At 41.5% G+C, this 14,611-nt stretch overlaps 1 protein-coding gene across 1 annotated transcript in view; it reads right to left on the bottom strand.

Moving 5' to 3' along the window:
• Nucleotides 1–13,406, bottom strand: part of celf5a (cugbp, Elav-like family member 5a) — a 149,599-nt gene extending 136,193 nt beyond the window's left edge. The window contains exons 1-2 of the mRNA XM_068743522.1: nucleotides 13,046–13,406; nucleotides 865–989 (exon numbers count right to left, since the gene is read on the bottom strand). Coding sequence (XP_068599623.1) covers nucleotides 865–989; nucleotides 13,046–13,406 — 486 coding nt within the window. The remainder of the gene's footprint in view (nucleotides 1–864; nucleotides 990–13,045) is intronic.
• Between the last annotated feature and the right edge of the window lie 1,205 nt (nucleotides 13,407–14,611).

The following is a 14,611-nucleotide window of genomic DNA, read 5'->3' as shown; positions in this document are numbered from 1 at the left end:
CCTCTCAGAATCCAAAAGGTTTGACGATCTGCTCTGCACTCGAATGTGAAGAAATGAAACAAAGGAGCAGGCAAGAACAACAGGTTGGTGTCTGCGTCAATGCCTCAATGCCCCTCATTCAACTATTTAATCCCAAATTTAGGCCAGCCCTTTAGTAAGCCCTGCAAGGCTGGGGCGAAGGTGGGTACTGACAAAAACAGTATCAGAAAATCTTCCTTTTGACTACATCACTGAACACAGTCATAACATCCTCAAGCATCCTCACTCTTGTGATTATTCAAATACAGAAGATAAAGAAGAGAATCAAACCCGCCAGCTTCATGCTTGCCTAATTTCCACAATGAACGAAACTTGCCTTTCAACCAAGTCATTGGAAAATGTCCAAATTTTGTGGTTTGGTTTGTCAGGCTGCTAATGCTATATCAGATCGGGGTGTTTTGGGTGAGAGGATGAGGAATGGTGGATCTTTTCTGATGTTTCTCTCAAGCTTGATCTAAACGTGTTAAGCCAGAGCAATGTCTTTATCAAATTAATTATTATTATAAAACTAAGGCAAGTCATGTTTCATGTTTTTTCTGCTCATAGCACTATTTAAAAATTACAGCGCTTCAGCCCCCCAAAAAAGTCACTGTGCTATTGGTTTAAAAGTGTGAGGCAGAGTGGATCAATGCTGGCAATATCCTCTGGAGAACAGACACATGAAAAAGTTGAAACTGGGCCTTCTAAAGGCTGAGCTATTGATTGAATTGCTTTCCAAAGTGTTTTTCATCTCTGGGACTATACAAGGAGAAAGCTGGCTAGTAAGCAGCTGGGTGCAGATGGCAGGGCTGACCACCATAGGAAAAAAAGAGAGAGACTGAAGACAGGAGGGAAGAGAGGCAGATAGAGTGAGATGAAGGTACATACCCCTGGCAGTGTTTTCTGTTCATGGAGTGCATTCTGGGCTTTGATGGCCGATTCTCGGGCGCAGTAGGTGAGGAATGCACAACCTGTAAGACCGGGACATCACATACGTTAAAAAATGAAAAGATAATTATAATGAAGTATAAGTTAATAAAAAAACATGATGCATTTCTACATCCAGAATTTGAGCAGAGTGGCAGAAGAGGATGAGAACAACAAGCCACGACAAAAAAGTAGTGGATGAGCAGAGAACACATTGAATGACATGCCAGGTCCATCCAACCTCACTATCCCTTGTGCCATGTCTTGTCAATGCTCCGAGAAACCTAGTCAGCATCCCCCCCCCCCTGAATGGCTGTGACAGTGGCTGAGACAAAATAAACAGAACTGCAAGAGAGTAAGGGAGAAGAGAAGCGAAGAGAGAGAAACCAGACAGAACCAGATCGAATAAGATAGCTGAAATCATTTACCCCTGAATGTCTGAATAAAGAGATTGCTTGTGTTCTATTAATGAGATTCATATGGGTTATTTTGAGTCATATTTCTGCCACCATTTTTCTGAGCAGCCACTGCATTGTACATGTCATTTACAAAGCCAATCTTTTTTTTGCTTTTGCTTTCCACACAATATTCCTTCTGTTGTTCTTGATGTGAGGACACTTTTATTTAATTCAGCACCTGTCATAATTTGTGCACGTGTAGCTTCTTCCTAATTTGAGTGACCCTTGCTCTTTGGCTGCGTGTTCACTGTAACCTCTGCAGGACTGCTTCAAAACCAGGGGGGCAAAATGCCATGTCAGTCACTGATTCATCGATTGAACTATAACCTCTTTTAATTTGCTGTCCTCAGCCAAAAGCACCTGCATGTGTGAATGTGCTAGCACACCAACCGTGCATTTAAGCAAACATTTGATTTGTCTCATATAACATTCAGTTCTTCCTGTTCTGTTTGTATGAGCTCCTCCTTTTGTCTAGGACAGTCAATCTGCAGCCTACATGCCTTCAGGGCGAGAAAGACAGATAGTGAAGTCCGTCCAGGGTCATGACCTTTGAGGTGAGACTGATGTCATGGTGCAGCCCTCCCCATAGCCTCCCTTGTCCGTGCACCCCTAACTTAATGATTTCCAATTGCCACCAAGCAAATCAATCAATCACTCACACTTCCATCTAATTCCCTTTCTGTCTTCAGCGTCCACTTGTTAAAATAAAAAAAGGCCGTAGAAATGTCTGTGTTGTTTTTTGGTTGGTTGGTTTGTTTGTTTGACAAATGGGAGAGGGTAATAGGAGGGAATGGCTCCATTTTGGTGGTTGTTTTTCTCTCTATTTTTCTCTCTCTGGGCTTGTTGTTGGTTTACTTGACAAATGCTGGCCCTATCTTTGAATAAGAAACAAGCATTTTGCATTACAATCACAAACACGATTTATTTGTTAATATGTAATGCATAGGGCATTGAGAATAAATTAATAACAGCCACAACACTGGCAAACAAAAGAGAAACATGCAGTCCATTTAAATGTGATTCTGTGTTCTTTAATGTATGGCTTAATAAGAATTTACAGGCCAGGGGCAAAAAAGCTTCAACAACTCCATAATTGGAATCCAAACACGTACAAATTGCAAGTGCTGCATTGCATACCGAGTGCAAAAGTGTGAGGGAGCATGATGAAATTGTTTGAAACATGACAAAAAGCCACAGTAATCGGAGTTTGCTGACAAAGCAATGGGGGAAGCCTTCCCCTTGTGAGGAGATGATCTTCTGCATCGCCTCATAGAAATCTAAAACCTTATCTCACATACTGATTTCATGTCCAAAGAGAAGACATTTTTCTTCTTCCCTTTGCTCCCTTTCCCCAACCTCTTTCTCGTCATTTGTGCCAACTCCTCTCCTCTCTCCTGTTTTTTAATGATTTTTTTTTTTAAATGTGCTCAGTGAGCACGCTGAGAAATAGGACTGAATATCTTCATCTCCGCTGCGTTGAATTGACATTAAAGAGCTTCGCAAGAAAAAGAGCGTGGGAGTGGGAGTGGGGGAGGATTCTGTATAGCTGTGGCGACAGCAGCCATTTACATTCATCATGGCCCAGTGTCTCCATTACCAAAACTGTATGTATCTGATGTAGCACAGGAGGATATTCTAGTAACTGTTTTGTCAAGTCTGCATGCCCGTTGATGGCATATGTTACATTCATAATAAATATCACAATCCACCAGCAATGCCTTTATCTTAAAAATAAAGCAAAAAATAAAGCAAAATAAAGCAAAAAATAAAGCAAAATAAAGCAAAAAATAAAGCTAAATAAAGCAAAAAATAAAGCAAAATAAAGCAAAAAAAATAAAAAGAAAGAAAGAAATTACAGCTAGTTAGCACCATAGAATTTAGCCCGAAACACTTATAGCATTGCCATGAATGGAATCGGTTACAATTAGCTTACTCCACCAACTCCAGCAAGCTTTCACATTCCCTGCCACATTTTATGGATACAAAGCATGTTTTGTTTCATACTCCAAACATTCCCTTCCAAGATGTTCTCACTTGATTAGCTGATTTAGAAAAAATAATAATAATTCAATAATTCAGTGACCAGATTGCCGAAGTTAAGATACATTCTGGCGAATTTCAATTTTCTTTACACAAAAACAATGAAGTTAATCAGAAGAAAACGAGATTTTCATTTGTGCAGTTTAGTTCTTCTCTTTCCAAATCCAAGGCAATGATAAGGGTGCTAAAGTTCATACTTTACCAGATGATGTCCTAACCACTACATTGGCACTGGAAATAAATTGTGCACTGCAAAATCTGATATATGAATCCCACTCCTAGGAGACTGGGCTGATTTAAACCGTAGCCTCTCTTTTCATACCTACTTTACGCTCTTTTCTCTATCTCCTTGCCCCAGAGGAGCCAAACTACCCCAGTCTAATGAAAAAGTGTGAACTTGCTCACAATATGGCATTTCCATGGCCCGAAAGTGTAAAGGTAGCAGAAACCAAGCGAGCCCTGGCATTGGCCTTGCCTGCACCCTCGCACATCATTTGCACTATTTGGAAAATGCTATCACTGTGGATAGATTACGTGCTTACTTCATTTACTGCCATGTGGGGCTCAGGGGAAACTTATAGCCTTTCAGAGGAGTCGGAACCTCAGAAACTCATCATCAGCACTGATACAATGTGATTATGACCTGAATCATTGCCAGCCAGGGAGGCAGGAGCTTCAGTGGTGCAGATCGGCTGTGAGGGGGGTAATCAGTTTGGTTTCAGAGAAGCTTTTTACTCATTAGCTTGATCAAGATTCTTGATCTGTTCACACACACCAATATTTAAGGAGAAAGGTGAGGAAACGCAGACAGAGTGGTGTAATAGAGAAGACCATGGACTTTTCAAAAAATCTCTAACTCATCGTTCTGACAATATTTTTACTGCCCTTGCCTAATGGGCTTGTAATGAGGGCTGTAATACAAACACTGGCCTAGTGTGACCTGTTAACCTTAATTAAGTCAAACAGCCATCAACTGTGCTCAGTCACCATCTCACCATTCCGAAGCAACTACACTCTTCCATCCCACCTTTATCAATCACTCCACCCCATCACCATCATCCCTGCTACATCCAGCTCCAAATCCTCCTTTCTCCTTTCACTACCCCTCCCATCGTTCCCTTCACCTTGAGCAATGGCTGGGGGAGGATGAACATCACAGAGCGCAGAAGAACATCTGTGTCCATCATAAGGGCAAGAAACAGTCCCTGGACCCTACCTGTTATCCTCCCTGACCCCAGACTAGGAGAGTTCAGCAATTGATTTGTTGCTATGTGCTCATCTAGACTACATTAGTGTCCCAGCAACAGTCAAACAGATCCATAAGCAGCCCCTCCCTGAGGACCGTTTGAACAGCTAAATTTATTTTAATGTTTGCCTTTCACTGTATATAATTTCTGAGATGCAATGCATTCTTTCTGAAAGCCTCTGTATTTGTTTCACGATCAATACTGTGGCAAAAAGCCATCATCACAATGCAGAGAAATAGATTTGACACCTGACACAGAGGTTAAACACTCCTCTCAGTGGTTCTCCCTATTCAATCCAACTGTGGAGCGTTTTTCTCAAAAGCTGGCATACATCTACTCCCAAATTCTCTAATGCATTTTTGTAGTAGGTAGGCATACAGGTTCAAGAGGCGAAATGATGGGCTGCACTTTGCCGTCTTGCTGGCCAGAACCCTTCCAATATATGGTTATGGACTTACGGTGTAGCACTATGGCATCTTCTGTAACCTTTAAAGCAAGCCTTGTCTTTTGTAAACCGTGTACTCCCCTCCCTCTGCTAGTATTAAAACTAGGGTTCGATCTATAATGCATCTAGTGGACCGTGTCCCCGATGAGGAAGCTAATTGTCACTGCTAATGGATGGAGATTCACAGAGCTGTAAATAACGTGTAGGTTCACACCTACTGCCTCCTGCTGTGCTACTTCTGGGAGGATAATTTGGGTTAACATGCCAAGTTCCATCGCTGCAGCCCTTTGGGCCGCCTTCCCCCCCCTCACTACATCTGCTTCGGGCCGGGATTTACACGTAAATCAATGATAGTTTCTCTTAGCACACCCAGTCAAAGTCAAAAAACTACACATCATCTGTTTAATGTACTACGTGAACGTCTTTGGGGGAAAAAAAAAAAACTAGCTCAAGCCCATTGGCCTCTATGCTATAGTGTACAACAGTGTTTTTCAGCTGACTCAAAGTCTCCAGGCATATTTGATGCAATAATCCTAAAGATGTCTCGAGTCTTTTAAGAAGGGAAAAACATTCAAACCTTGGAGACAGATCAATTGATCAGCTAAATTACAATTCATGGATGACTGGCAGCTACAAATTGACTTCACACTAAGAGACGGATCATGTTTTCAGGCCCTTTGATTTTACCTTTAAAGACAACGCTTCAAAGGCCTAGAGGTAGCTTGGATTGAGTGATTGAAAGAGAAATGTGCGGCTGTGAATTAGAGTGGAAAAAAAACTGCCTGGCCATACAACACACACACGGTTTTACTGCTATGCACACCCCACCTTAAGTTTATTCATGGTTTTATAAACATATTTTTATAGATAAACATTAGAAGGCAGACAGACAGAGAGTCAGAGAGACAGATAGATGCAGTGAACTGAGAGAACAGATGAGACAGACATGAGGAGCAATCAGCCATTAATTAATCCGAGTAGTGTTTTTAATTAATTCTGATCTACCGTTGAATTGTGAACTATAGAACAGGTGCCATGTTGGAACTCATAAAATCCACATTAATATTTGATCATCAAATAAGAAACAAATCTGACCGTTCATCAGTGTGTTCTCTCTGCAGCATTTGGAATGCCGTTTGCTTGATTTCACGCTAAACAATGTGGATTTGATGCATCCCCTCTACAAAGCCGTTTGCCTGTTTGTGCGAGTCTCTGGCAATAAAGCACAGAGACTGTTAGCTACAACGTTACCACTTCAGTGGGGAAGATAGATGGAAGTCGCGGGGGCAGAGGGAGCGATGGCTGCGTGATGGAAGGGATGTGGTGTGAGGGAGGAATGCTGAAGACATGGGGGGGACATGGCTCTGCACTCGCCCACAGATGCTCCTCCATCTCCCCCTCATTCGCCCCCCCTCCTATTGAGCATAGTATGGGAGCAGTCTTTTGGGGGGAAGGCTGGCAGGCAATCAGTGATGTCATGCCAGCAGTGCAGCAATGGCAGCTTAACCTATTTTCAGAAATACCACAGAATTTCTATTTATAACTGTGCTGAACAGCGTGCATCTCCATATATCCCTCACAAACCTGAGCACTCAGATATTTCCAAATCTAAAGCACGTCTCCATCACAAGTTTCATCATGTTTGTAGGAAAGGGATGTAGCTTCTGACAGTAATAACACAAAGGCAAACAGCCTTCGTTAATTAAAGAGTAAATGTGGCGCATTATTTACATTTGATGTCAAAATGCTTCTTTTTTTAGTCGTTACCTAGAATATAACCATTTTTATTGTTCCATAAATTGGTAGTTTCGGAATAATAATGGCCATAAAATTCTAAATCACCTCTGAGGCCAGGGGTAGAAGTCAAAGTATTTGCAGCAGCAGAAATAATATTGGAATAAGTATTAGTAATGTGACTGCAGAGGAAATTTCTCATTTTAACAGTTTGCATGTGTTTATGTCATAAATCTGCCAAACCCAGTTTCCTCCATTAATCCAACTCCCCTGTGTCTAAACAGCTCTCAGTCTGTTGAGGGGATCCTCTGTGTCCAGAGCTGAGCCATCACTCCGCTGTCTCACAGCCTTGGGATAAAAGCCACCGTTTCTGTCTCTTGACAAACACATCTTTTCACCTACACTCCATCTGTCCTTATGTCCATTACTTCATGTCCACATGTCTGTCTGGCATTTGCCCTGTGGGCCCAGCTGCACATGTGCAATCCTTCTTATCCAATTTGATCGCTAAGTCATGTCCACGTGGCGTTGTGTGGCGTGTGTTCGCCAAGGTGGATTCATGTATGACATTTATGCATTGTTCACTCACAATTAGCTTTTTGGTAATCAGAGCCATGTGACAGCTTGACTAATCTATGATTTTCTTTTTGGCAAAACACCGGGTGAGTAAGCCCTTAAAAACCACAGTGCTACAAGAGAAGACAAATAACTTAATATTTTCCAGGCTTGTACGAGGCTTTATCGCATGGATTCTCCAGAGCCGTTCCAAAATGGGGAGGGATTATCACAAAACACAGCATTAAATTTCTCTCTCCCCTCTCGCTAGTGATTTCATTTTCCTTCTCAAATGAATCTGTGCCCAGCCAGGCTCAAACACAACATTAAAGAGCTCATGCTATTCTAACAGAAATCACCCACCCCCTCCTCACTCCCCTATTTATTTCCGTGCCTCCGTAACCCCCTACCTCATAAGAGTACACTGTGCTTTGTAGGCAAAGACACTCTGCTAAGCTACCCATACAAAACAGATACACCCCCCCCCCGATAGCCCCCCCCCATCCATTTCAACAACAAACAAAGATGACCTTTCCATGGAAAAGACGATTCTAGCTCCAACCAACTCTATACAAAAGACAACACCAAAAATGGTTCAACCCAAAATTCTACAATAGCAAGTGCATGTAGAATAAAGTTTCCAGTCTTTTTTCACATATTCATACCACACTAACAATCCTACATATCAGAAAAAATGACACCATCTATAGATTCACAGAGTACCGTAAATACCACAGAGCGCCGTTTGGTCCATTTAATTAAACACACGTGTGGCATGTGGTTTTATAAACAGGCATCTTAGTGATTAAATTGGGTCATGTTTCAACAAAGACATCACAGTACATCATCCTATATCTGTCTCTGCTCCAGGCACCCATCAAGAGCAAACATATTCCAGAAAGGTCAGGGAATAACAGCGCTTCCAACATAGTGAAAGCATAATATACTGAGAGCCATGATGAATGTTACATCGGAGCAGGAAATCAATCCATCTGAAAAGCTCTCTCAGGCAGGATTTAAAGGGAAAGAAGCAGAGAAGGAATAAAAACCAGGCGAGTTTGGTGTGCGGACACCGACCTCCAGTAAGGCATGGCCTTTTCGACGTCTCTGATTGGCAATTTCTTTGAAAAACCAACAGAAAAGAGGGAGGCAACGCTCCTCATCCTGAAGTCAAGGCCCATAGTGTCTGTCAGTATCAGTTGAGCTGCTGCATCTTCTATGAGGAAAGCCCTGTTGCTTATTACAATATTTACAAATGTTCAAAGACAGGTCAGGCAGTGTTGTTACAGAATTAGCTTGACTCGATGGCCTCCGCTCCCCTGCACCCACAAGACAGTTTCACTTGAAATTTGATTTAAAAAAAAAAAATGACTGCATTAAAAAGAAAGGACACAAAATTGCTTTTTACCCTGTATCTCAGGGCTCATATGCGCAGCTGATTTAGTTCCTTCTAAAAACCGTCATAAAGTTTGTGATTTAGCTTGCAGCCACACTATGGGGACGCTAATAAAATGCCTATATACTGGTGGCTGTTAAATTATTTGTGCCATTCCAATACTAGCGTTACAACGGACTGTATATGCACATATGTTTATAGTCTGGAAATAAATATATTATTTTTCTTCTGCAGAAATGCTACCCCACAGCAGAGCTAAAATCTTTGACACTTTCCATAAGAAAAACAATATTGAGAACATGTTGACGCAGTCGCACTCCTGTCACATCAGATTGGAGAGCGAGGCAACAACAAATCAAAGTTTGATTAATGCTCATGCCTTTCAGCTATATTAATAGGAGAACTGCGGTTTCATGCTGATATCCTATCATTTTAATTTGATGCATGCGCTATGTTCCAGCTATTTTTGTTTCCTTTTCTGCCTTTTATATTGGATGGACAGCCCACAGAGGAACGCTATCCATCAGACTGGCTCGGAGCAAGAAAAAAATAAAAACTTCAATAAATATTTCATTAGATTATTCTGTGATTTAATGTGCTTCTGCTTGGCTGGGGTCTAGGGCAATATCTCTCATCAATTCATAAATGCATTAACACAGTGATACCGGACAGTAGTATAATATTGATATCCATGTTGGCAGAGCTGCTTCAGAAGCAGGATATGGAATATTATGGTCTACCTGCTGTGCTTCCAGAAGGAAAATAAAAGCTTTTCTTCACTCTGTTGCACATTCATTCTTTGAGCGTGTTCCATATGAATCTACTTTTTCAAAAATAAATACAATGTAAAGAAAACCTTAACACATAAACAAAGATTACAGCCTAAGTTATATGCTTAGAAATAAACTGGTGCGCAACCTCAAGTGGATGCTAATTAGAGTCAAAGGGAGAAGTTTTCACAGGCTATGATAAATTCAACATCAGGAAGTCTTCCACCTATTAATACCAAATGGGTGACAATAATTGGCAGGCCATCGACAGCGTGGGCAGAATTAATCATTTAAAGAGGCAGGCTAGGCTGAATTTTTAATTAGCAGAGGCAGCCACTGTTTAGGGAGGCAACCAGCTGATCACCCAAGAGACTAGCACTTCAGACAATACAGATTTGCTAATCCTCTCGAGTCAAGTTGTTATGGCCATGCATTATTATCACGCTTCAAAAACTAATTCCATGTTCTCCCTCGTGGATTACCGAGGGGAGATAGTCATAGTTGCCAAAGAGGTAACGCTAAACATGCAAAGCTCAATGTGGATGAACTAAAAATCAGAGTGCAGCGAGTACAAATACACTCTTAGAATGAAGACAATAATGGTGGTTGTGAGTGTGCGTGGGCGTGTGTGTGTGGGTGGGGGGGGGGGGGGGTAATCCCTCTCTGTCCATCAGGTATTGACAGTCAATCTTCTTTGATCGTGTTGTTCCAGCTTTACCATCAGGATCCATAACCATTAATCCTCTTCTGCTTAATAACATGAACTTTAAAATAACCTCATCAGATATCTTTGAGATATTAGGGTTTGATTATGTATTGTTAATTGTGTGGTCTGGATTCATTAAAAGTAAAGCCATGTAATTAGACTTGTGAGGACTTGTCTAAAATGAATTAGTTGTTTGTAAGTTAAAGAAAGAAGGTAAAGATTTACCATGTGAAGTGCTGTGTCGGTTCAGACCAGAGAAATCAACTTCTGCATTGAAACAAGATTTGGAGTAATTCATTCAATTGAGCGAAAAGTGACAAAGCTCTTGAGTGACAAACAAAAGAAATATAAGTTGAAAGTGTTTTTTTTTTTGCATGCTTTCATTGGGGTTTATTCTTCAGTTTGCATTTAAATGTACCATTGGACCTAATAGGGATACCTTCTCGGAATACAAATACAATTATGTAACTAATTATTAATAATTATTATAATAAAAAATACTGTGAAGAAACTTTTCAAATGTGAAAAAAACATAAATGGGCAAATATCACTGAAACTATAAAAATATACGTGTTTACTGTATATAAATTCTATTTGTGTGGAAATACATCTCTCTTTTACCTGACACCATGACAACCACTTAGGAACTAAATACTGCAATTATTATGCAACACAGGGCAATGACATTTGAGTGCATGTATATGCGCACACATGCACAAACACACATCAATGAATGGCAAATGAGCACTGCACTGACAAAAATGTTTTCCCTCTAAACACTGACAAGATCAACCGGAACATGTGGATCAGTGAATCGTGGCTAACAGAAGTTACAGTGTGTGGCAGCACAATATAAGTGTGAAACCCTAAACTCTTTTTTTTTTTATCAAAATGTATTGATACCATACACATCCATCCATGTCCTATAACTGCTTATCCGTTGCAGGGTCACACTCACAGGGGTGCTGGAGCTTATTGCAGCTGACACCGGACAAGAGGTGGGGTACTCGCTGGAAAGGTTACTGGTTCATCACAGGTTTCACATACAGAGACTTACATTCACAGTCACAAGTCACTCCTATGGGTAATTTTAGACTGCGCGAGGAAGCCAGGGCACCCAGAGGGAACCAGCAGAGACATGGGAGGGGGACCATTCAATCTCAACACAGGAAGACTCTCCAGCTGAGAAGAAGCAGCTCTAACTTACTCTCGCCACCATGCCTCCTTTGGATCCTGGAGCTTCCTCGGTTTCTGTTACTTCCACATTATAAAACACTGACTTATATAAAGTCCAAGTTGAGGCCAAGTGTGGTTGTTACACCTTCAATGTGAGATTTTACTGGGGGGGGGGGGGCAAGAGATCAATACTGTGACACACGCCCCAGTTAAACAGGTCCATATTAATATATGTAGTAATAAAGGGCAAAAATGTCATTCTATTTTTGATCTAATATAAGGCCTCTAAATGACTTCTGATGGTGATTCCGTATGTCGTCGAAGGCAAACCACCATTGTTAACATTTCCTCATGGCATTTGCATTATTTTCACAAATTGTCATTTGTCTTTTCTAAATGTCACTGCAATAAAAGCCTTATCTCCTGTACTAATAGTCTGCTTGGATCAAAATCATCTGTGCAGAAGATGTGTACTCCAAAGGGGGCATGATGGTTTGGGTCTGTAACATATACGTGCAGTTTTGCAGACTCAGAGAGGAAAGCAACAAAAAAAATCTGCAAATTAATGAAAAGTAAGTCACAGCTCATGCTCAGAGTGTTATTTCCTCCCACTGGACAATAAATGCAATTCTGTAAATACATCGATAAATAAATAAATGTGTGTATTGACCTGATAGGTTGAGATTACGAAGAATTTATTGGTCAGAGTCATGTATGTAATTGTTTTTTATAATTAAAAAAAAGTGACAAAGAGGTAGATATATATATATATATATATATATATATAAATCATATTTAACTGGGTCTAGGATACGATTTAGCAGTAATACGCATCGTTGACAAGCAGCGTCCTCCCTAAAGGTGCTCCCCTTCATCCTTCCAGTTCAGCATCACTGCCCACTGCGTGGCGACGTCCGTCAAATTAAACGTGCCCTCCGACCTTTGGAGACCTTGTGGCGCTAAACTCATATCCTTGCATGGGTCGACTTTGCGCCCAGCCGCTTTGGAGCATGCGGTGATGTTAAAGAACGCGTATGGATGAATAAATGATGCATTTCACCCCCCCCCCCCCCTCTCCGCAAACGGCGTGGACTGTCAGAGAGGGCTCTTAAAAAATACATTCCCTTCCAAGTGCCGCTGCCCCACTTAAGAGCGCCTTTTTAAAAAAATGCTGTTTATTTATAAAAAAACAACAAATCGTGATGCCACGAGTATATACTTATATCTGTAGCCCAAGTCTCACGTTTTGGTTTGTGTGTCCAGTTAAATTTATGAGATAAACATCTGGTCTAAAAAAATATTATGCTGTGGAAAAAATTAAATAAGAACGGAGACAAAATGGCAAACATCGTGAATGTTAGATGGAAATGTGTCGGTCTGCAGGAATAGAGGCGCATTGTGATTTTTTTTTGTTTTGTTTTGTTCGTTGAGAATAAGAAACTGATATCTGGGTTTTAAAAAAAGTGACAGATAAAAAAAAAGATGTTTCCATTCTAAATCCATATAGTTTAAAACAGAAAACAGAACAAATAATAAAAAGACATAGTCGGTCCATTCGAGAGGGACTCGTTACCTTTGTGCATGCCGGTGTATCGGTCCTTGAGAACTGTCAGTTCGTGGATTTTCCCAAACTGTTCAAACAGCGGTTTCAGGTCTTTTTCTTCCAAGTTCCGCGGTATCTGCCCGATAAACAGCTTAATGGCATCTTGGTCTTTCATGTTGCCACTCTCCGGATGAATTGAAATGGGTTCTGACCCGTTCATGGGTTTCGGGGATGTGATCTGAGGGTACTGGTGCTGAGGCGGGATAAACAGCAGTGGTTGTTGGGTCGGTGGCAGAGATCCCGGTCCGGTGAACGCCAGGCTGGAGTGAGCGCGCTGAGGCTGCTGGGGATGCTGCTGCCTTCTTGTTTCAGTCTGAGTGAATCTGGCCATTCTGAGCTTGGAGCAGAGTTGATAATAATGACAACACGCGCACACACGCACACGCACACGCACGCTCTCACACTGTGAGAGAGCAAGCACTCAGCTGGAAACCAGGCTGACTTTCTACCCGACACACAACACACACGCACACAACACTAAGGAAGTGTGTGTGTGTGGGGGGGGGGTCTACTAAAGGGATAAGCGAACTATATTAGAGGCTCTGCAGCGACACCTAGTGCCATTGAAGCCGATGGACTCCAAATACCGACCGGTTGGGGGGTTAGGACGCAACATAAATGAGTCATGACAGTCACACCTGTGTTTTCTCTCTATGGCGGGTCCAAATGTCAGAAACGAGACACTGTACCTTTCAAAATTATGCTACGTAAACAAGTTTTAGCAATAAAATGAATACAAATGTTTGTTTTTTATAGTAGCAGCCAACGTTCCCTCTAAGGTGCGCTCGTGCGTAATTACGCACAGCTGATACGGTCTTCGCGCAGCGAAAATCTACGTTGCGCGAAGACCTAAATTGAAAATAACATAAAGACGTAAAGATGCATTCCGTGCCATTTTCCACTGAGTCAGTGAGTGACCGGTGACTGGCTGCTCCGGCTAATGATGAGATTCACATGTTTTTACGCAGCTAATAGACGCCATTGTAATCAGAGTTCCAGTGCGTTTAAAATAAAATTTATTATTACGTTGCTCAAAGTTGTCCAAGGGACTGCTCAGGGAGTTTGTGTGTTTGATAGCAGCACTATCCTCCGCGGGAGAGAGATCAAGAGTTCTGAATCTGAACAACCACAACAGAAGGAATCTGGTGCAAATCTGATTTAAGACCCAATATGAAGTGGTCCAATTCAGGATTGCAATGATCACATTGGATGTAATTTGTTCTTTTTACCCTCGTGAAAAGTCTAAAATGTTGATTTTACTTTTTTTCATCCATAGAGTGTCTGCAGTGTTTGGAAAAGATATAATAGTCTGAACTGGTTTGGAGCAAAGAACACAGTTTCACAAACAAAACAATCCAAAAATGTGACTTAAGTTTGATTCAGCTCAGTACACAGAATAACCCACCCACCACATGCCTGTCAGTTTCCCCACCGCTGTTGTTCATGCGGCCCTGCGACGAACTGGCGGCTTGTCCGTTGACTGCTGGGATCGGCTCCAGCACGAGTAACAGTCCAAGCTGTTCCGACAATGATTGA

Source organism: Brachionichthys hirsutus, chromosome 9, assembly GCF_040956055.1.
Source record: "Brachionichthys hirsutus isolate HB-005 chromosome 9, CSIRO-AGI_Bhir_v1, whole genome shotgun sequence".
Classification (NCBI taxonomy): Eukaryota; Metazoa; Chordata; class Actinopteri; order Lophiiformes; family Brachionichthyidae; genus Brachionichthys; species Brachionichthys hirsutus.
The sequence above is the reverse complement of the archived record's forward strand: the minus strand, read 5'-3'. Positions and strand labels throughout refer to the sequence as shown.